Below are 25,000 nucleotides of genomic sequence, written 5' to 3'. Positions count from 1 at the left end.
TTTAGATAAGAAATACCTCTTGGTTTGTTCTGTTCTTGTCTGAGTATTTTTTATGAAATACCTTTTGAGTAGTAAGCTACTGCAAATTCACATGACATATGAGGGAACTCTTTGATGCTGTACTAGACTGCTATGAATTTTTTTCTTCCTTATGAGTGGGTGAAAAGATGAATGTAATCACATGTCTTTTTAAATAGATCGAGCTTTTGAGATTAGCATGGCCCACAGACTCTTATAGACTTTGTTCCCTTAGTGTATATATGGTGTCACAGTTTTACATGGAATTGATTTAAGCTATTTTGCTATTATCCAACTACATTTCACTTAAGGTAGCAAGTTAATTACAACTAGAGAACAAAAGCAGAAGTTTTGTTTTGTTAAAGTTTTGATAGTTTATATAGGAAATATTAATTTCATTGTATTTACTGTTCTTGAAATATTTTATTTTCCGTTCTTTCCTTTCCTCACTGGGCTATTTTCCCTGTTGGAGCCCCTGAGCTTATAGCATCCTGCTTTTCCAACTAGTGTTGTAGCTTGGCAAGTAATAATAATAATGATAATACAGAAAATGTATGTTCTTCCACTATATAGGGTAATACGGTATATATTGTGCTGAAGTTTTATTCTTCCATGCACTTTCATTGTTTTTTTTTATATATATATAACTACTGTATGGACTATCATTGGCTGTGTACTATTCCTTTACTCAACTTACCTGTATATTCCTTATTTTCTTGCATTATTTGGACAAACTCAAAGGAAATTTAGCATTTTTTCATTTTGCTTCTACCCTTCTCATTTCCAGTATGTGAAAGGAAATTATTTAGTCACTTATTTCAAACTTTTTAACAGAAGGCCATATCCTATGAATCACTGGATAAACCTTAGTTCTTTCATTTCACTCATTCTATTATATAGTACAATACCTCTGTGTTTTTCTGTTTTGGGTTTTTTCCTTGTTTGGACCCAAGGTCTTGTAACATTCTGCTTTTCTATCTAGGGTTACAGCCTCACTTGCAATTTTGATAATCATATTCTGTGTGTTGATTTTTAATATAATTTTTTTTAGACTCTTTGAACTATATAATAGTCAGTTTTAAAAGATTCTAAGATACTTTGTGTGGTAATTTATGTAATGTCGTTAGCATATTTCAAACGAGTCCCATTCTGTAACATTCAGAATAAATATTTCCTTTTTACTAAATTTAAGATGGACAAAAACATCATAATTTTAACATTGCTACATGAAGTTTTTATTTATTTATTTATTAATTTTGTGTGTGTGAACAGGCAGTTACAGTATTTTGTTTGAGTCTCCAGCTGTAAAAGGATTGGGAAATTTAATTAATTATATATGTAATCTGTTGCTGGATATTTTTGTATAGAAAAGTCCAGATGTAAAGAACAGTGAGGAATTATCCTTAGAAGTATGAGAAATTAAGATAGTGGCTCTTTTATGATAGTGTTATTTACACAAGATAGTCTTTCACTGCATCTTAACTATTGGGAACATAGGATTTACACATATCTTCATATAAAATAATCATGGTTAAGCTTTTTCATTAAAAGAATAAACAACACATGAATATAAGGAAAATATTGAAAATCCCATTCCTCAGGCACCACATGAAATGCCACATTGTTAATCATCTAAACAGAGGTTACTCATGAGCACTTAATTTGGCAGGTGGAGCGATATTTTGATCCAGACTGCCAGCCCAGTCTTCTGGCTTAGAATCCAGTGGTGGTACAGAGCTGGCCAGACTACAGAAATATGAGTGTTTTTTTTTTTCCAATGGAAGGGCCTGAAGTCATATTAGATAGCAAGCCTCAAGGAGGGGCTATCTACTTTATAGTGATCTGTGTACCAACAGAACACTTGCGGACTGGTGTACCGAAACTGGCAGGCCCAACTTTAGGACTTACCCTAGGATTTGAATTGGGGCAAGATATGCTAGGATCACAGCCTCAGTCTGATGCTCATTGGTCTTTTGATGTCGCTCAAACAACAAATTCAGCAAAGAGTTTGAAGATTATTGCTAACAATTCCTACAAGTTTCGTAATAGCCGTTGTGGCATGAGTAACCTTAATTTTACAGTACACAACTAGCTTAATCTTCTCTGGCTTTTCCACTGATTTGAAAGTTAATTTTCCTTTACAACTTTTAATTTTTTGTGTGAACAGCTACTGCAGATTACCCTCCATAAGAGCCATAAGAGAATCTGAAATTGATCTACATTCTTCACAACAGTTATTGAAATCACACTCGTCCCCACCACGTGACACAGAGAATGAGGATCATTATCTACCATCAATAAGTCCTTTGAACATCTCTCACAAGATGACTTGGAGAAGCCAGAAGAAGACCTACCTTTATTATGAAAAAGATGTTTCTATAGAACTTCCTAAAATACAAATTCACTATTTGGAGCATGTTACTAGCACTAGACCGATAAGATAACCGATACACAATGGTATATAATCCGGCCACATGGCAACAATGCCTTGTACCCCCATATGATCCTAATACAACACTAGAGAGGCAGGGCAATTAAAACGGATTTTGAAGCAAAACGAAAAATCTATTTTTGGGTGAGCTGCTGCTACCTGAACGCCTTCTAGGCGTAGTTGTTGTACGACTGCGTCCGCAAGTTTCGTGAAGATCCTTGGGGCTATGTTTAGTCTGAAGGGCATGGCTCTGAAGACATACTTTGTCTTCTGTAACTTGAATCCTAGGTAGGAGGAGTGGGGGCGACTGACTGGAAGATGCGAGTAAGCATCTGCCGGGTCTATTGAGACTGTGTACGCCCCTTTCGGTGTCAGGGTCCTTATGTGTTGAAGGGTTAACATCCTGAACTTGTTGCTTGATGAATCTGTTGAGTGGCGACAAGTCTAGAATGACTCTGAGTTTGTCCGAGTCTTTCTTGGGAACACAGAACAGCCTTCCCTGGAATTTGATGGACTTTGCTTCAGAGCCATGCCCTTCGGATTAAACATAGCCCCAAGGATCTTCAAGAAACTTGCGGACGCAGTCGTACAACAACTACGCCTAGAAGGCGTTCAGGTAGCAGCAAAATTTTCATAAGGATATCGCATAATATCAGGGGACGTATTTCTTGATATGACACATGGCAATCTTCACCCCGAATAGAGTTTTCGCTCTGAGGGGGAAGAGTGGCGAAATTGAAGGGGAACCGTCATCAAGGTTGCCCAGTGGATCCCCTTCCCGTACTACTACAGTGTCCAATATGGCTACCCATACCTTGTTTTGTAGCGAATTACGCACGGTGTACTCCCGCTTGCTCTCAGTGTTTTTGATCGCTATTACGAGGATTTATCATGCATATTCCAGCATCTTCTACCTCGGGAAAGTTGAGTATATAACCAAATATCCCTTAGAAAGCTGCCTAAAGGAACCTTCCCACCAGGACGACATGGCTTGAGCCCAAAAATGGGAAGAAGGTGGAAATGTTAAATATTTTGTTTGATGTCACCGTCTAACCAGCTTCAAGAGAAGTAATATGAACGCCAGGGAATGTTCTTAGAAATAATGATGTTTTGGAGGTTATACAACAAATTTTATGTAATTTTTGCTCAACCATTCTGTATGAATAGGCTTATATAATAGGCAAAGAAATCGTGATTTTTGGAGCACTTAGGATATTTTTCTAAGATTTTTCTCTGTTGTAATGAAAAGGCCCAATTATTTTTCAAGTACTCAGCCTAGTAAGTCTTGGATTATGTGGTTTAATGATAGTGACATTATTTCAGTTGTTTTACATGTGTAACATTGTTTAGAATTTTTATTATTATTTTGACAGATTGAGCCAGTTGAGTGGGCGTATGAAAACATAGTAGAAACAGCTAGCAAAGGACAGCTCTCCTCCATGGCTGATTACTTGGCTAGAAAGGTAAGTCCCATTTCTTGCTTAAGCTATTGTTGTCATAGCTTTTGATGTATAGCAATACATTTTCTGCAGGTTTAAATTGAATTAGTGAGTTTATTTTGTAATGGTACAATCTCTATATTGCATTATAGTTCGTGGATGTACAGTACATTCGTTAAGTCTTATAGAAAATGTTGAAAACCTCTCAATATCTTATGGTACTTGCATCTAATGTAGCTAATTTGGTCATTAAAGCATAGCCAAAGTCTCTCTAATTACAATGTTATTTCACGTTAATTATTGTTGCTACTTCGTAAAGGTAGTTCTAAACAAGACATAGCATGTGTTGAAGTCTTGGATTAGTCAGACGTGAGTTTTTAAGAACTGTGCTGTATTGTTTTGCATAATCAGGATAGTTTTCTAGGAAGTAGGCTATATTTTTATTTACGGTGAAATATTATTGAAATTAAGACAGCATAGTATTAATTTGAATGATATACTGTATTATAGTTGCTGTTTTGACTTAGTTTAGCAGAAGTAGTTTGATGTTTATTTTATATTAAGTTGTGGAAGAGGCAATAAGCTTTTATTTAAGTGTCCTTTGCTTTTTATCCGTGAATGGTATGGTTATTGTTATTTACTGTTGTGTCAATTTTTTTTTTTATGATACAAGCTTCAGATGAAGATGAAAATAAGACTCAGTTGTCCCAAATAAAACAAGATAAGTTTATTGATCCTTGAGATACAAAAATAAGTTTATGAAAGAACTTTATCAAGAAGCATTAGTGGTGTTGTGATTGATTTTTTGGGGCCATTTTCCTTGACCGATTGCATCAATTTTATAAGCAACAATCTGATCATTACAAGCAATACCCAGCGATGCTGAGGGGATAGCCCAGATCCCAGTAATATAATTTTATTCACAGACCTACACAGCCTAGCTTATGATATGTAATCATTTGAGTGATTCAGATTGGTTACAGAAATAAAGTGCTTTTGTGTGTAATGGATCAAATCAATGAAGACAGAAGATCTTCCTTCGTGATCACAATTATACTGACAGCCTCGTCAGTTTAACCAAAAATCCAATTTATTCCTCGAAAAACTAATGAATTTTTAGAACTTTTCACACACACTCTTAATCAACCTACACTGGAAAGGATACAGTAATCAGAAATCACAAGCAGGCAAAAAAAATTTTCATTGACATTGAAGTTTTCTTATGAGGTGCTTTAGAGTGAGTATATTAGTTATAAAAGTGAGAAGCATTACTGCAAGTGAATAATGGGATGTTATTACAGTTCACTAGCTTGATATTTATAGGGTGGAATCCATTTGTATATGAAAAAGTAAAGTGAGTGTTTTGCTTTGTGCCGAATAGCAGACGAAGAGAAGGCTGTTGCTCATGTAAACAAGAGTACAGTACAATAATAATTTTCAGATAATCCATCAAGCTTTTAATATGGTGTAATTATAGAACCTCGTTAAAAGTTCAGGGACCACTAATTTCTTGATGATGTGGATTTAAGGATCAGTAAAACTGGATGGATTTTATGTAACAAGAAGTGTTGCTTCTCAGCTAATGACTTGTTGTTAAAGACTGAATGGTTCTTAAAATTATCAGGTGTAGAATTTGATTATAAGTAAAACATCTGTAATTTCATCGTGTATTTGGTCTAGAATTTCATACAAATATGGAGGCTTAAAGCCAAACAAAGATGTCATTTAGTTTCTTATCAGTGAGAGACTGTTGTGAGTGGAGTACCCCAATCTTTCAAATTCTGGCAGCCAAGAGAAAAGCAAAGCAAAGACATTCATATACGGGGCCCCAGGAGACTACGTAGTTTTATTATGTTATGCTTCTGGCCATAACACTTGATGCATTTCTCAAGGGCTTATGAAACTAGTGATACGCCAAAATAAACAAAAGATTAGAAAAAGTTAAGGAAATGTCGAGTAAACATTGTCATGTTGATGCTTCTTTGTAGATTGTAGTTGTTAGTACTAGGAAACATCTGGACTTTTAATAAAGAGATTTTGTCTCTTGATGCTGCTATTAAACAGATTAGTTAATTTAAGTCAACAACCAAGAAGAATAACTAGACATAAAGAGATTAAGATGATATTGGGATAAGAATGAAGGTGCATTAATAGTTTTTGGGTGTTAGAACCATCTGGTTATATCATAGCTTTCCATTTTTTTGGTAAAATATTATTTTAGTCTTTGTCCAGATGGCATTTCAGGGTTATATTGCTTTAGCCATTAAAACTAAGCAAAATGGTTTTCTACCGATCTTCAAAGACTTTTAAGGTATTATATTGATTATTTAATAATATTTTTCCATCCTTAGTAACATAGTTTTTAAAAGAGTTGGTCATACCTGTGGAAAGATATGAGAATAATCAGTGTTAGATAATAAGTTTATTCTTGTTTAGTTATGCAATGTTTATTGTATTTTATTGACCACTAGCAGTTACTGTATACAGCATGAGAAACATTATATGATTAGGTTTAAAATATCTGAATGAAAGTTATTAGAAAAAGAAGTAAGCATGCAATGGTACTCATTCTTGTAGCCTGTTGACTAATCCAGGACCTTCTGACAACATCTATGTATTTTTGTTGCATTTGAAGGCATTGATACTAATCCTTTACACCCCTGCACAAAGAATCAAAGCCCACCAACACGTGATCTGGTGAGTGACAATCAGAAGCTCTTTATGGCTTGCCATTTGATTAATGGTGGTTGTGTCACAGGCAAAATCACTATGAAATGCGTTCGTAACCACGATCACAAAATACTTAGTTAAACCATCCTCAAATTGTTACAAATCTGGACTTAACGTACGTGACTGTATATAGTATCCTCTCATTTCGTTCTTATCTTTTGTCTTTTTCCTATATTCGTCTCTTCTTTATTTCTGCCAGTACACTTTTCAGTCTTGGCAACCCTTGTGCAAAGACAGTTATCAGATTGAATATTTTCAAAAAGTGGAAATAAAAATTTATAATTCATTTGGTTTTTGAAAAGGTACTTAATTTTATGTTAAAAGATATTTCTGGTGTTAATAACTGAGGAACCAGTTGGATTAACCATTTTAATTCATCCTTGCCGTGATGATTTTACTATTTAGACACTTTTTACTTGAAAGATGTTTTGTAGAACACAGTGAATTATTTTATTTCTAAAGCTCATTTATTATTTACACAAGCTTTTGCAAATTTACGTTATTGCAATATTAATGATTAAATTTATTTTGTACCTGCTTAGCTTCATAGTATTGTTCAAATACTCATTAGTCTATGCTGAAGAGTTCCACTTTTCTATAATTTTGTGTTGGAAACAATAGAACTTGCTTATGTACACTGATTTTATAAAATCTTTTATGGCATGAGAGAAAATAGATCTATTTATATCTTATTCTGGAATTTGTATCATTGGGATACTTTGAGATGATATTCCCATGCATGTATGTTCTCTAATGCAGCACCTTCTTTACATAATTAGATCTTTTTCATTTGAGCAAGTCTGGGGGCAATATTGGTTAAATTAAAAGTTCTTTTCATTTACCTTTTCAACTAAGGGGAAGCTGTATTTATACATCATCATCTCCTCCTCCTATGTCTTTTGACGCAAAGGGCCTCGGTTAGATTTTGCCAGTCGTCTTTGTCTTGAGCTTTTAATTCAATAATTCTCCATTCACCATCTCCTACTTCACGCTTCATAGTCATCAGACATGTAGGCCTGGGTGTTTCAACTCTTCAAGTGCCCTGTGGAACCCAGTTACTTAACATAGCCATTTTCTGATTTGCTTTTTTCAATCTTTCACTAAAGTTTAATTCTAAAGACCCTTTATTGGAGATCATAATTCTCAAATAATTGAATGATTCTACCTCATTAATCCTTTCTCCTTCCAGTGATATTGCATACTCTGTTCTCATCATCTCTGTCTTTCTTCTTTTTATTTTGAGCCCAACCTCATGTAATATTTCATGTATTATGGTAAGCAAGGATTGCAAATCCTGTGGTGTTTTGCTAATACGGAAAGCATCATCAGCGTACTCTAGGTCAGTTAATTTCATATTATCAATCCATTCTAATCCTTCTCCACCATCTCCAACTGTTCTACTCATTACAAAATCCATAAGGAAGATAAGCAACACAGGTGACAACATATTCCCTTGGAGTACTCCGCTGTTCACTAGAAATTCATTTGATAGGACTCCACTAGCATTAACTTTGCACTAGCTATGCTCATGAACAGATTTAATAAAATTTACATATTTAAGAGGAATTCCATATAACGCAGGGGCCTCCACAAAATTAGCCGGTGCACACTATTAAAGGCTTTTTCATAGTCCACAAATGCCATTAAAAGTGGATTTCTATATTCTACGCCTTAATGTACAATATCTCAAAATGAAAATTTGGTCAGTACAACTTCTATCTTTTCTAAATTTTGCTTGTTCATCTCTTAGCTTTTCATCAGTCTTTTTCTCTAGTCTCTTTAGAATAAGCATTCTACCGTATATCTTTTCATGACAACTGACATAAGTGAAATGCCTCTGTAATCATTTGTACAAATACTCTGTAATGATAATTACAGAGTAATTGTACAAATGGTTATAATTGATTATCAGATTTTCTATAATACTATACAGTATTAGCTGTAGCACTATCTCCTGAAATGCTAATACTTTGTTGTTTCAAGAGAGACTAGAGGGGCACTCAGAGCGCAGGCATCCGCAGCGGCAGCTTATTTCTTGATCTTTTGCTCGACCTTGACTTTGACCCTTGACCTTAACATGTATTAATTGCCGTGGATTTTTATTCACTCAAATATGAACCAAGTTTGAGGTCTCTGACAATGATGTCCAAACTCATGGCTGATTAGGTGAATTGGACATTTTGCTTGACCATGAATTTGACCTTTGACCTTGACCTTACAAAATTTAATCATTTCCAGCTTTTTGCATAGGTTAATCCCTGCAAGTTTCATTACTCTACGATTAAAATTGTGGCCAGAAAGCTGTTCACAAATTATGGCTGATTACGTGAATTGGACATTTTGTTTGACCATTACCTTGACTTTCCAAAATTTAATCATTTCCAACTTTTTACATACCAGTTAATCCCTGTAAGTTTCATTACTCTGCGATTAAAATATGTGGCCAGAAAGTAGTTCACACACACACACAAACAGGGGGTAAAACATAACCTCCTTCCAACTTCGTTGGCAGAGGTAAAAAGTATAAATTCAAAGCCATTGTCAATCTCTGGTATGGAGTGCATCTCTCTCTCTCTCTCTCTCTCTCTCTCTCTCTCTCTCTCTCTCTCTCTCTCTCTCTCTCTCTCTCTGTAATTTTCTTGCCTCCAGAAACACTTACATATGGGTTGAGTAGAATGGTTAGGCCTCATTCTTAGATTATTAAAGATGTCTTGGCTTAGGTGGCAGGCGTTTGATACCAAAAATCTCGTCAGACACAAGTGACACATTAAGGCTGGAATAAGGATTGTCTCCCCTTGTAGATTTACCTTCCAATGACAATGCCACCATGGCTGTCATCTTCAATGTGTTGCCCCAAATTTGAGAGATCTCACTTACGTTTGGAGGAAAATCAGTCTTCCATTAAAAAAAAAAAAAAGACGATAGTTACTTCCAACAAGTTTTGGTGGGTCAGATTGGTTAATTTATGCAAAGGAGACATCTCAGAAATTCTTAGTAGGCCTCTATTTTCTTCTTCAACTATGAAACTTCCTTTTGATAGGTAAAACTATAATTTACTTATATACCTACTGTCTTATAAGTATTTTACAAGCCCTGAATCTCCACATTTTACAGAAACAAGTTTTTTTTTTTTCCAGAACATCAAAAATTAAATTTATCTTAGAGTGACCGTTTAAAGTGAAATATGCTTTGGTTCACCCTGCCCTTTTCATGTTATTTTTTTCAACATTATTTCTGCATATTGCATGAATTAACTCCTAAAATACCCAGTTTCCTCGATGTTCTGCTGTTATTGCAGCTTTGATCATCACCTCTCTTCAAGTGTTAATTTGGTGAAGCAGAACTGATTGTTCGCAATTAGGGTCACACCATTTATTCAGGCCACTTATCTTTACTCACCGTAATCAAATTCATAAACTCCCTCTTGATATTCTTTCTGACTCTCAGGAGGGTTAAATGCATAAGATGGAAACACTCGAAGCAGAAACTTCTCGATTGATCATTTCAGTGTTTATGTACTTTTACTACTACTCTTCCTTCATTAATCATTACTGGACATGGTATGGTTTACAGAAGTGATGCCAGCGGGTATAGCCCTGTCCTCTTGACTGTAACCATGAACATCATGTGTCATTTGATCTAATACTGTGGAGGTATTAAACTACCTACGCCTCTGATTTTTTTTTCCCAAAAGGATAGCAGATGGGGTTAGTGAAGTTACCATATGGTCCACCTACAAGCTAACAAACAACCATCCCTCCAACTTTATAGATCACCTTTTGGCACTCTGCAGTCTTCACTGGGGGAAATTTAGTTGTTAATCCCATGAATGTTTTAGGTGGATGGTCTTTGTAACATTTGATAGCCTTCCAACTTTAGAGTTCAACCAATATCATTGTTAGCACTTGTTAGTTACATCCACAACCTTGGGGAGTCTTGCTCCTTTAGGCTAGCTAATCATACAACCAGTTCAGACACAGTTCATTTCAGTCAAGAGATATGTACATTTTGCAGCATCCAAGTGGATATTCAGATCTCAATTGAAGCTCAATGTCAGTGTTCTGGATGACACAATCTTACAACAATGGTATATCTGCCTGCAAAAGTAGAGCTAAATCAATATTGGTATTATCATTAAAATTTACAGCTTTCAATGTGAATCATTTGAAAGTGAAAACCAGCCTTCTTCATTTAGAGTATTTTGGTATGTAAAATGAATTGTTCCAAGAATCAATCAGTTTCCTGATTGTTAATATGAAGGACATTGCATTGGCCTTTGTATTTGAGCTATTAATCATTTAAAGTAACTAGGGAATACCATTATTACAGGAGTGATACTATATTGACAAAAGTTGTGTTGGATATAAAACAGTGAGGATAAATCCATCTAGAAATAATTTATTGCATGAGAAAAATGTTAGTGATAATTGTTCAAAGTGAAGGGCTATATACTTGTAATTTACTTTTAATTAATTAAGGGATTTTGACGAAGGAAAAATCTATTTCTGGGGAGAGACCTGTGACGCCCGGTGAAAAGGGTCCTTCTTACACTTTTCTAATATAAATCTTCCAAATATACTAGAGAAAGATAAAGCATGGAATGCAGAGGTTACAACCCTCGCGCGAACACCTTGTTGGTGTCGTGTATTTATCAAGGGCGTGTGGAAACCACTATTCACAGGCTGTCTTCCATTTAGATAATCCCTTCATCAAAGGAGAGGGCCGTGACAGGCCCTAGAGAATACAGTTGGGCTACGCCACCGACACCTACTACTCGCGCTCTCCAGGTCATCCTTCTGCAAGAACATATGGCTTGGCAAGGAAAGGGTGGGTCCATACAAAAATAACTGGGAAGGGTTTCACCGGGCGTCACAGGTCTCTCCCCAGAAATAGATTTTTCCTTCGTCAAAATCCCTTTTCTGGGTTGATCTGTGACGGCCGGTGAAAAAGTACCAGAGAATGCCTTCCAAGCCCAACAAAGTAATGACATAATGCGGAGAATACAATCACCATGTACGACAATAATATAATATAATAATGTAAGAAACGTCCAATTACCAACTAGCCAAATGACATAGGGAGCGTAAGGCTAAATAACTAAGACGACAAGGAATCAACTGAGTGTCAAATCGCAAAAGGCATCAAACCTTACATGTCTAAGCATATCTAAACCTTAAAGGAACGGTAACTACAATAACAGTTAAACCATAAGAATTAAACATGGCAAATATCATAGGGCTAACGAACTACCCAGGAGAGTGACGACGTGGTGTGAGTGGCGGGTAGGAGGGAGAAGAGGAGAGATGGAAGAAAGGAAGAAACCGAGATTAATGGAGAGGGAATAGGCTCCCCGCTGCCATCGTCGGGTATTTAAGGGCCTGTAAAATCTTTAGATAGTGGCGTAGGCGTAAGACAACCATAGGGGATTTCCAACCCGTATATTTTTTGTTTAAAATCATCAAAGTCCCTGTTCTGGAAGTAATTGATGTAGGTATCTACTGTCCGTATATCATGAGCCTGGGGAAATTATTCCGGATTAGTATGTTTAAAGAAGTAGAGGATTTGTTGCCTGATGCCGTGAATGGAAATAGTACCTCCTTGTTCCCCGATAGCCAAGGGACCAGACGAGCGGGTGGCAGTTCTAGCTAAAAAAGGCCTTGAGAGTAGTGACTGAACACAGAGAAAAGATCCTGGGGAAGAAGAATAATCTTCCGAGGGGAGCACCTATTTTGCGGATCCTCATTTCTTAGCTAGGAAATCATTGTCTGGAGAAAGGAGTTCTTCGGCTGTAGGGAGGAAATCTATGTTTTCCGGGTTCGTGAGAGAGCTGCTAGTTCTGATATTCCATCACCTAAGGCCAAAGCCGTTAGAAATACTGAAAGTCTTCCTAAGAAGAGTGATAAGAGTAGGATTCATTGTCCATGTCCGGCGCAAGTTTTGAGGACAACGTTCATAGACCAGAGTCCTTTTGTGGCCAAACCGAAGGTCAAAGCCTAGCACATGTTTTTGGAATAGATGAGAAATAGGAATCAGCTAGGTTAATATTAAACCCAACAAGGAAGATCTTCTTCAAAGCTTTCTTGATGGTGGTTAAAGTGCTAACTGTTAGGCCTTTGCCAAATAAGAACCTCAAGAAAGAGATGTCTTTATTCGGAGACATACGAGTATGGTCTGAACTCTTAGGGAATCTGCTAGTTGATAACGGCCGAATCATATTGGCGAATTGTCGAGTCCCGATTCGATGTAGAGATCGATTTCCGGTTCAATGTTCGCGTCTCTACGAGCTGCAATCTTCCTGTAGTCCACAAAGTCAGAGTTTCGGCTACCCTTGATCAATCTGACACAGTGAGTTTGGATTACTTGAGTCAGTTTGGGGAACGGAATCCGGAAGGGACGGAGTTTCAACTCGAGGATGAGAGGAAACCAACTGTTCTTGGCCAGTGAGGTGGTACTAAAACCACTGCCCCCCGGAAGGAGCGTAGTTTGTGTAAAAGTCTCATTAGAAGATTCACTGGGGGAAATAGGTAAACCTTCTTCTAATGGTTCCTGAGTATCCACCGGAATGAAATTATGTTTAGAGACCATTCCGACTCCAGTGGTTTCGTCCTGGCTAGTGAGTCTGCTCTCACATTCTGGACTCCCGCAAGATGAGTTACTGACAGGATCCAGATCTTTTCTGTTGGCCAGGCAAAGATAGTGACCAGGATCCGATTCAGGTTGGGTGACTTGGATCCTCCCCTGTTGACGCAGTGTACCACGTCTGTGCTGTCTGACACTACTCTGATGTGGCTCGACCTCGGAGGAGAGAGTCTCTTCAGGGTCAAGAACACTGCCATGACTTCGAGAACATTGATATGGGTCTGTTTCATGGCGGGTGACCAAGACCCCTGAAACATCTGATGTTCGGAGTAATCCCCCCATCCACTTAGAGGCGCGGCTGTATGGAATGTCTCTTGGGGAGGTGGGAATTGTAGAGGAACCGATTTGGAGAGGTTCTTCGGTTCGGACCATGGGCGTAGTCTCATTTTCAAGACAGAGGGGATCTTCGAGACCTTGTCTCTTAAAGGTACTGTAGCTCTCTTTCTCCAAACTCGATTGATGTCTTTGAATTTTTGTTATTGAAGTGAATTGGAGAAGGCCGATGATAACTTTCTTAGGTTCTTCTGGACATCCGTTTGTGTTTGAGAAAATTCTTGATCTTGGAAGCTATTCCTCTTACCTTTTTGGAAGGGAGAGACAATGTGTGCTTCGAAAGGTGCCACTGAATGTCTAACCACTCTTAAGTGGCCTGATGGTTGCAGGCGAGACTTTTGGAGATTGACCCGAAATCACAGGTTGTCGAGAAATCGAAGTACTTCCTTCGTAGCTCTGTTGCCTTCTATGGCTGAATTGGCCCAAATGAGCCAACCGTCCAGATAAGCCATGAACTGTATCTCTTGATTCCTGAGTTGTTCTAACACTGTCTCTCCCAGTTTCGTGAATATCCTGGGATCAATGTTGAGGCTGAAGAGCCTGTCTTGAACGCAAAGGCTTTCCTGCCTAGGCGGAAACCCAGATAAGAAGAGAAGTTTCGATCTATAGGCACATGATAACCGTCGTCGGTAAGATCGACAGAGGTGGTGACGGCCCCACGAGGAAGTAAGGTCCGTACCTGAGAGATAGTCATCATCCGGAACTTGCCGCAGAGAATGTAAGAGTTTAGCTTTGACAAGTCCCGGACCACTCTCAATGCCGACAAGCCTTTCTTCGGAATTGTGAACAGGCGGCCTTGGAACTTCGGTGATTGGTCCCGTTTGATTGCTTTCTTCTCGAGTAACTCTGTGGTGTACTCTTTCAGGACGGGAGTGGATTTCTGGGAGAGGATCACTGGTGGAGGAGGAGGACCTTGTGGCCATTTCCACCTCAAACCTTTAGAGATTATGCTATGAGCCCACGGACTGAAGGTCCAATGGTCTTGAAAGTGGTAAAGTCTCTCTCCTACCGGGACTACCTCGTTGTGAGGGAGTGAACCTAGGTCCTTTCCTTCCCCGAACCCCCTTTTTCCTAGGTCCGCCTTGATGGCGGAACTGTCTTCTACTCCTGAACCTTCCTCTCTGGTGTACACGAAAGGAACCTGAGGGTTCAGAGCTAGGGCTGAATGCAGGCGAGGGCATCCAAACAGGGTTGGGCTGTGTACTTGGGGAACCAGTGAGGTATCCCACCTGATGAGGGGGGATCCGGATGCATAGTCGTCGAATCAGAGGAAGACTGTGATGCCGAGTGGGTAACTGACTATTGATGGCAGTGACCCCGGTTCGTTTTGTAGAGGGCAACTCTCTGCTTCTTCTTGAAGAAAGCTTGCTTTTGATCTTCGACCTTCTTTCAGGCAGTGAGGCCCCGCCTTTCCTGCAATTTTGGGTTGCTCTCGTATCATCTTGTAGAACTTTGTTCACCTCCTCCTGAGGGAAGAGGGTTTTACCTCATCAGGAGGAAACTATCAGCCTGCTCGATTCCTGTCTGATAGAGGCCTCAGACAGAACGTATTTCCCACAACTAACCCGATCAGACCACCAAACGTGTAGGTCGAATTGGAAGGGCAGAGATTGGTTCTTCCTGAATATCCAAAACAAAGTCTCAGTGGGATAAATCGAGGCTAGGGTCTCCCCGAGGTGGGGTCCGGCTCTTTAAGAGCCGGTATGGCCGAACCTTCTTTGTCAGTTTGAATAGTAAGACCTGTCCATTTATCCATAATAGGCAAGGCAACAATGAGAGCAGCTGTAGATATGGCGTATTCCCCATTGTGTGGGGTGAGCTTGGAATTATCGTACCCCCCAGACCGACAACATCCTGGTCCAGACAGATCGGGCCTGCCCTTTAGGAAATAATACCGTTACCTTCGGTACCTTGTCTAACCTAACCAAGGCATGCTTTTTCAATCGAACGAATCCGTTGAATGGGAATTCTAGTCCCTGAGAGTAAATTCTAGGTCCCCCAGAGGGCGGACGTCTATGCCATCCAGAGTTATGGTACCATCTATGTATGGAACATGTAAGGCAAATATCTATGCGTTGTTTTTATCGAAGGAGGTTACTTCGATACGCCTGGGGCTGTAGGGGGAGTCATCCGAGTTCCTGAACGGATCCGACTCGCCACCATATCTTAGAGCTCCGTCATAGCCCCTTGGCTTTCCCTAGAATGTGTTGCTTTTAGCAGTCACGGTTTTATGCAAGGTAACATGAACATCAGGATCCTTTGAGGGTCCTAGGTTGGTGACGCAGGTAATTGCAAAGCTGAAGGCTCAAAACTCATCCCCACCTACCTGCCCGTCCATGGGGTCGACGTCCAACCTTAGAGAGGACACTCCGAGGAGATAGGGACCTCTAGATGGAGCATTCCTTCCAAACCTTGATACCCAAGGGCGGAGAGCCTCTCTTGCAGGCCGGAGAGATTCATCATCATCCTGAAAGAAGTGAGGGGATTAGTGATGAAGGAGAAGACCGTTCTCCTCAATAAGCAGTGCATACATTAATCCGGATCAAATTAAATCATCGCCAAAGGATACCAAAAGGAAACATATTAGAACCAACTTACATCATGGGTCCGGAGTAGCGAGGACAGCTCGTAGCAGAGCGTGCATGACTCCGGGAACCATACCATGTAGGCGGACCTTCTGTAAAAGAAAGGGGACATAAGTCTGGATGTTCCTTGAAACTCTGGTTAGTGATCCTATTCACAGGCTGGGATCAGCCGTATAACTAATAAAAATGCCTAGATTTATGCATATATTTAATTCTAACTATGTATAAATATGGATAAATATCCATACAACATCGTGTTCAAATAGAAATAAATTAATTATGCCTATATTTATGCATATATTTAATTCTAACTGTATAAATATGGATAAATATCCATACAACATCGTGTTCAAATAGAAATAAATTTCCACTCAGTACTTGGAACCGAATGCTAGCCCCTTCTAATGAAAAGCCAGGTCGAAACCAACCATGCCATGAGAGGCTATCTACTGTTCCTTGAGACTCTGGTCAGTGAACAGATGAATCAATAGAATACTAATATCCAGTAACCACATAACATGTAACTACAAACCTCATCGGTAAAATAATGTTAACCCCGGTTCTGAACGTCTGAGTCAGGGGTGGCCAACCTATGGCTCATGCGCCAACAGTGGCGCATTTCATGATTACAGTGTCGCACTATACCCAAAGATAGTAAATTGAATGACTTTTCTTTAAAATTGCTAATTATGTTCATATATTTTCATTAGGACTTTCAAGAATAGCTAATGAATATTACCAACGCAAATTCAAAGTGTCATTAAAGTAAGTATGTACAGTTTACTTTGTATTCATGTTAAATCCTTTCCTTTACAGCTAAAACAAAAGATTGGCCACCCGTGGTCTGAGTGATCTCTGTTGCCACCGGAGATCCGGTGACAAAGGTCCGTCATAGTGAAAACGTGAACATCAGAGGAAATCTAATATTAACCTCAATGCTGTACGCCTGTACGATATCCGGTTAAGCTGGAGATTCGATGAAAAGGACCGTAATAACGATATTGTGATTATTCATGAAAAAGGGTTCATACCCTGGTTCTGATCGTCTGATTGATCAAAATGTTAACTCCGGTTCTGATCGTCTGATTGATCTCTGTTTGTACCGGAGAACCAGTGAAAAAGGTCCGTCACTGTGAAATCGTGACCCTCAGCGGTACGATAACATTCCTCAATACTGAATGTCTGTGTTATCTCCAGTGAAGCCGGAGATTCGATGAAAAAAGGGACCGTAATAATGTAATTGTGATCAATCATGACAAAGGTTCGTGTGCAAAAGGCCGCAGCCGGAGTCTGAGTGCCGGATTTGACCGTTGCACTCCAAATATCTGACTAGTTCACACCTAATGAGTATCCATTATAGCGGAGTATAACTCAAGGCGGAGCTAAGGGTGTCGGCATAAAGCAACCCCAAATAATGACTCATACACTAACGTAACCTATTAATAGTGCTAGCTCTATTAACAGTAACCACAACAATAAAACGTGAATATCATTAAACGTAATATCATCAACTCGGAGAATAAGAGGAGGCAGGAATAACTCGTGATCGTATAAAAATGGAAAACGGGAAATCCACCTCTCTTACTCGAGCTTAATAAAGAAAATGATGTAACTCATAACTGTAGAAACAGAAAAACGAGCACTCTATGCTCACGCTCTCAAGGTTACATCATAACAACTAACATCACACAATAAGATAAGAAAAATAATAAATTTGATTGCTTTTTTGTTAGTAATTGTAACCAAGAATGAAGAATAACGACATCGTAACAAATAAACATAAAGATATAGTCTAAACCGAGCACCTTCCTGAGGTGTGAACATAACTATAACAAAGACTAAATCGCTATTCTTCGTAGGTCCAAATTGGACTTGCTAGCAAATAAATACCATAGTAAAAACCAATAATAAATAATGATAATAAAATTGGTCATAAAACGTAAGTGATATAACCTAGATGACAGAGTACCAGATGGGCAAAATTAACTTGAAAATCTACCGAAGCGAACAACACCCAAAATGGCTGCCGATACCGAGGCAGGCCAACCGCTTCCAAAACTAAAATCCACAATACTGGAAAAGGAACAAATGCCCGGTACTGAAATAATCTGTCAAAACAAACTATGGTACTTAACATTGGTAAAGGTGAAGTAGCAACGTCAGTCATGTTGAATTAACGACAATCACTTCCGAAAATCACTGGGCAAAAACTTATCAACTTTGCGGGCAAGTCCAAAACAGAAGGATGACCTGGAGAGCGCGAGTAGTAGGTGTCGGTGGCGTAGCCCAACTGTATTCTCTAGGGCCTGTCACGGCCCTCCCCTTTGATGAAGGGATTATCTAAATGGAAGACAGCCTGTGAATAGTGGTTTCCACACGCCCTTGATAAATACATGACACCAACAAGGTGTTCGCGCGAGGGTTGTAACCTCTGCATTCCATGCTTTATCTTTCTCTAGTATATTTGGAAGATTTATATTAGAAAAGTGTAAGAAGGACCCTTTTCACCGGCCGTCACAGATCGACCCAGAAATGCATTTACACAAAACTTGTGGCAAATGTGTTGCTTAATTTCATCATTCAAAGCTATCATGTTATGCAAATAAAGCATGATACACACACATTTCTAGTTTAATGGTCACTGAAAAATTCATTGGCGTTTCCCTCTTATTCATTTTAGCTGAAGATTTAGCACATGCATTGCCTCTTGTATTATCCTTAATACCAACATCTTTTGATTTTGACATTGTTCTAGCTTCTGGCAGTATTTTTTGTTTAACACTGAAAGAAACATTTTTGGATATTACATTTTGTTTCATGCTGATGCTGTGCAAGTACCTAATGACTAACAAATAAATGGTAACAACTTGTCCTCATCTTGAATGTGCTAGCTTTGGCTTTTTTACCCCTTGGTATCCATTGAAAAGTAATTTTTTCATGTAAAATGGTTTCTCATCAGAATTGCGATTTGACGTTTTTCTCTTGTATTGGTTCGTTTCTCCTTTATAGTACTGTACATTGAAATCTATATATGCAGTAACTTGTCATATTAATAAGAGCTAAAATATTTCCTCAAGTCATCTTTTGAGAATTGATTTAAAGATATAGTTTTCATTAAAACTGTCTGTTGGCCTTATGTGATGGATGTAAATTTGTCAAAAATCAGTAATGTTCCTTTTAAACCTTGAGCAATTATTTTAAATGGGATGTTTTACAGTAATAACTGTAATATTGCATGATAAAAAATGATATGAATTTCATATTTGACATCTAAGTTTATTTTGAGATTAAAAGAGTTGTGTGAAAAAATGAAGGATATTTTTGGTAAGATGGTCATAATTAGGCCCTCTGTTTTAGACTTTGTGAATTGAAGGTAGAGCCATATGAAGTGCTAAGATTTTCATAGCTCTTATAGTATATTAGTTTGATTGATACAATTAAAGAGCAGTTTTTAAATATTTTCTGTAAAATGAAATTTTTTTTCCATGCTGCATCATCAGGGACTCATCTACAGTATAAGGGTACACAATATTTTTAATGTCCCGTATTGCAAAATGTAGTTTAATTTTGAGCAATTGTGCTTGCTGGTTAGGTTTTGTGTACTGCACACTATACTTGAAGTATGAAAAATATTTAGCAGTGATTTTGAAACTAGGTAAAACTGACTTTACTTTGGAGTTGCATATTATCTATTGTTATATACCCTTTTTATCCTCGATATAGAAGTTCTGTTACAGTAATGCAGATGAAATGTAGATTTAAAAAAAAAAAAATTATTTCACTAATGTAAAGTCAATTGTTTCTGTTGACCTAGGTATCATTGACTTTGCAAAATCTTTGCCAATAGATGGGATTACAAGTTCATATTTTGTATGGATTATTTCGAAGTTCTTTGTAATTCAATGTCCATGTAATAGTGTTTAATATGGTAATTATTTTCTTATTCATGACTGCAAAATAGGAAATAAGCTTTATAACAGTTCTTTTCTAAAATCCATAGGAATTTGACTTGGTGATTAATCTACCTATGCGAGGTGGAGGATCAAGGCGTGTCTCGTCCTTCATGACACATGGGTATCGCACGCGTCGCATGGCTGTTGACTTCTCAGTGCCTCTCGTGACAGATGTTAAATGTGCCAAATTGCTTGTTGAGGTAAGTAATTCCTAAGGAAGCAGAAGTTACATATGTCCACCTGTTTGGTTTTGGTTAGTTTTAATTATTTTAATGAATACTGTCTCCAGGTCCCAGTGCTTAGATCTACTAAGTGTGAACATTTGGTATTTAACAAAATAGAAGAAAATTGTTTACATACTCTCGCCTCCAGGGATCGCCCGTGTATTGGAACATCAACCCAGGGGGAATAGCCTCTGAACGGAACTCCCATCTCCATCTCTTGGTCCCCACAATTTATATCTCTCAATGAAAGAATGCCTTTACAAAGTCATTTGGCTTCAACACAGAATATCATTTCAGAATTTGACTTCGTTCCCATGGACACTGATCTCGAAAGCGATGAAAGAGAAATTACTCAGAGCCGAAACAATTTGACATGTCACTCCTTACAAGGAAGGGTATAATAATATGATTAAGGGCTATAGTGCCTGAAAAAAAGTTGGTCCCATTTCTCAATGGAATTTAAAAAGACATGCCATAGTTTGCTAGTAAAGGCTGGCAATGAAACAATCAGTGCTGCTAACTAATTTTGCAGCTCTCCTGTCCGTTGTTCATGAAAAGGTATGCCCACACCCAACTATTTCTAAATTAAAAAGTGAAAATTAATCAAAAATGCAATCTTGATTGTATTTACCCACCTTATCTGTGAGATTATAAAAGGATTCAGCATTAAATATTTAAGAAATTACGTCCTCGGCCCGTCCAACATTATAAATGTTATAATTTTGGCCACATTAATATCAAATGTGCTAATGGTCAAAGATGTTGCAAGTGCACTAAGATCGATGACTTTTCTGCCAATTGTTTAGAAGATGGTTTTTTTTTTTTTTTTTTTTATTTATTATTATTATTATTATTATTATTATTATAAAGGAGCTCGCTTGCCAAATTCACAACAATGTGTTAAATATAGACTTGAACAAGCATTCATTGAAAAAGAAAATAACAAACACACAATCCTTGGTGCAGACAGGAGTAAACTATTTTGTAATGATAATGCCAAAGAATCGACTCGCTCAAGAATTTTGTCCAATCCATGTGATTCGACTTGTAGCTCCAAAACTGTCCATACTTCCACAGGTCCTAATTTACAGAATAATGATCAATCCACCTCCAGTGCATCAAGTCATTCAAAACCATTGCAATCCAGTGTATCTGCTGTTACCTCTACACATTCAACTAAACACATGTAGGCCTGCACCAATATAGTAAGTGAAAATGCTAAGAGAAATTGAACCTAAATTCATCTACTATATATAAGCGAGAAGTTCAGATTTAAGTACAGAATAGGTTTAAAACACAAGCCACTTCTACTCCCCGGATAAATAAAAGGTCCTTGTGAAGTAGAGGTAGTTGATCATGAAACCCCAGATCTAAATCTGAGAGAAAAACATGGGTACCATACTGCAAAATGGAACCCCTCAAAAAAAGAAAAAGAAAAAAAATAATAATGAATGCCTAAGTGACCCTGAAGAGGTTTCTTCTAGATTTATTACAGTATAAAGGAAGGTTCAGTGTCTGATGTAACAAATTGAACTGTTACTGAAACAAACAATGCATCGAATCATCCCAGCCTTTGAATCACCATAATACTGTAATTAATCAAGAAGGTGAAGGAATCCCAATTATTATGTATTCTTCGAAGAAATAAATCCATCTCCGGTTATAGAAATCACTGGTATAGCAATGGTTTTACATAAAATGATGACAGAGAATAAACCAAGCGGACAAAATTTCATGGGAAATTCATAAAATACTGTTTTGAGAAATTTTATGGTGAACTTTGTGAGGCTGGTTAGGGCAGTTTTCTGTTAATTGATTGTTCTTTTAAGCTCGTTCCCTCACTCTTCTATCTCCTTCAGAGTGTGGGATTCAACCAGATGAACCACAGGTGAGCTTCAATGAAATAAACAGTATTTTATCAATGAATTTTATTATTTTAGTACTCACCTGGGGTTTGCCTAATCCTGGCTTCCCCCGCCTCCCCACTGATAAGTGATTTTCAAGAGGCATGTAGATTAGTGTACTTCTGGTCTACTTCATATGGTACAAGGGTGCTCATGCCTAGTTTAGTTATCCTAAAACACCACAGATGGCATACACAACCTTAATATCCTAGGGGTTAAAGGCAATTGAAGTGAGAGAGAATCTGAATTTTCATATTTTAGTGATGGACGTCGCTATGAACGAACTTCGAAAAGGAAGCCAGGTGATTATTAATAAAATCAACATTACTATGAAAATTACTCTTTTTCCATGAGCTTTCATCATAGAAGCAGTTGTATAGACTCAAGTTATTATCTGAATAAGATAAAGCAATTTAGTTCAATTATTTAGTTCAGCTGTTAACGATAGATGTCTTTAACCAAGTTACAGAACTATTGTGGTTAGAGATCATTTTCATATACTCTTATGAAAATTTAAAGGTTATTAGTGGATAGCCTAATCGTAACTTGATAAACAACGCAAACTCAAACACGCATGCGCGTGTGTGCAAATTTATATATATATATATGTATATATATATATATATATATATATATATATAAAATATATATATTTAATATATATATTATATATATAATTATATATATATTTAATATATATTATATGTAATATATAATTATATATATGAATATATTTATGTATATATAATATATATGTATGTATATATGTGTATATATATAATGTATATATGCATATACTGTATATACATATATAAAAAATATATATATTTAATATATATATCATATATAATATATATATATATATATATATATATATATATATATATAATGTATATATGTATGTATATATATAATGTATATATGTATCTGTATATATGTATCTGTATATATACATATATATATATATATATATATATATATATATATATATATATATATATATATATGAATATATACATATACACATTTGTAATATATGTAATATATACATATATATAGATTATATATAAACATTATATATATTGTATATGTCATACATGTGTATATACATGGGCTATATACAGTATTCATATATATATATATATATATATATATATATATATATATATATATATATATATATATGCCCCCTATGGTTGTGGGAGCATAACAACAATTAGAATGCACCAACATATCCGTATGTGCACCGTAAGAGGTGGCTATAAGGGACGGAACGAGGGGACTGGGAATCTCCTTTCCAGTATAGTTACTTCCTGTGAGATGTAGAGGAGGAGCTGGGGAGAGAGTGACTGCTGTCCGCACTATAGTTTTTGGATGTCTGAATGTGTGTGGATGCAGTATGATATAAAGTAAAAGGTGTGAGATTGGAGGTTGTTTTGAAAAAGAAAGTTGGATGTATTAGCCATGTGTGAGACAAAGATGGGAGGAAAGGGTGAAGTGACTGGTAGAATGTCTGGGATTGAAAAGGGAAAGGCAAGAGAGTGTGGCTTTATTGCTGTGAATGGATGACAGGTGAAGTAGTGGATTGGAAGGAGGTATCCTCTAGGTTGATATGGGTAAGGGTTAGGTTGTGCTGGGAATGTTGGGATTTTGTTAGTTGATATGGGCCAGGTTGTGAGAAAAGTGAAGAAGAGCTGAATGAATTTTGTAATGAATTAACAAGATATTTAGGACGACTGAGTAGAAGGAATTAAGTAGTTGTAATTGGTGACTTGAATGCTAAGTTGGGGCTGGAGGGGTAGAATTTGTCATTGGGAAGTATGGCGTACCAGGTGAAAATGAGTGGTGAAGAGACTGCTAGATGTGTGATAAGTTGTAGTTTTTTTTTTTAAACGATAGATGATGATAAGTATACATGAGTAAGAGTGACAAATGGAAGAGTGGTATAATGGGCATTAATGGATTGTGTGTTGTTAATAAGAAGGATGTTTGGAGGATTTAAAGATGTACATGTTTAGGGGTATGGCTAACGATATGTCTGATAATTTTTAGGTTGAAGGAAAATTAGTAGTAGCAAAAGAGTGGAGAAATAGAGGTAGTGAAGGTTGAAGATTTGAAAAAACCCAGAGGTAAAAAATGAATATCAAGAAAGGCTGGAAGTGGCATGTGGCAGGGTGAAAGTGAGAGAAACTGGTAATCTAGAAGAGGAATGGAAGTTAGTAAAAGAAAATTTTGTTGGGATTGCAAGTGAGGTGTGTGGCAAGAGGGTTGTTTGAGGCAGCGTGAGGAAGGGTAGTGAATGGTGGAATGAAGGAGTAAACATAAAAGTGGAAGAAAAAATATGCCATTTGAAGAATGGCTGCAGAGTAATAGTGTAGAGAATTATGAAAGATATGGAGAGAAAATGTGGAAGTAAAACCTAAGATAGCAGAGGCAAAGAGGGTGGCTAACTGGAGCTGGGATCAGGGATTGGGCCCTTCCTATGAAGGGAATAAGATTTTTTTGAAAGAAGTGAAGAGGTTAAGGAAGAGTGTATCCAGAAATGAAGAGACAGTGAAAGATGAAAATGGAAGGCTGTTGAAAGGAGAGGAGGCAAGGAATAGGTGGGCTGAATATTTTGAAAGGTTACCGAATGTTGAGGATAATAGGGAGGCAGATATAATATGCTGTTGCTGACATTGAGGTGTCTGTGATGAAGAGAATGAGAGATGGATTACAAGAGAAGAAGTGAAGAAAGCACCAGA

The 25,000-nt window shown here is 37.4% G+C and overlaps 1 protein-coding gene across 1 annotated transcript in view; it reads left to right on the top strand.

Moving 5' to 3' along the window:
* The window catches only part of r (carbamoyl-phosphate synthetase 2, aspartate transcarbamylase, and dihydroorotase rudimentary), a 309,516-nt gene that overhangs the window by 232,123 nt on the left and 52,393 nt on the right, over positions 1-25,000 (top strand). The window contains 3 exon segments of the mRNA XM_068366994.1: positions 3,823-3,912; positions 19,676-19,696; positions 20,176-20,328. Of these exon segments, the coding sequence (XP_068223095.1) occupies positions 3,823-3,912; positions 19,676-19,696; positions 20,176-20,328 (264 nt within the window).

This window comes from Palaemon carinicauda, chromosome 44 (genome assembly GCF_036898095.1).
Source record: "Palaemon carinicauda isolate YSFRI2023 chromosome 44, ASM3689809v2, whole genome shotgun sequence".
Classification (NCBI taxonomy): domain Eukaryota; kingdom Metazoa; phylum Arthropoda; class Malacostraca; order Decapoda; family Palaemonidae; genus Palaemon; species Palaemon carinicauda.
Note: the sequence above shows the minus strand (reverse complement) of the source record. Positions and strands in the feature narration are given on the sequence as shown.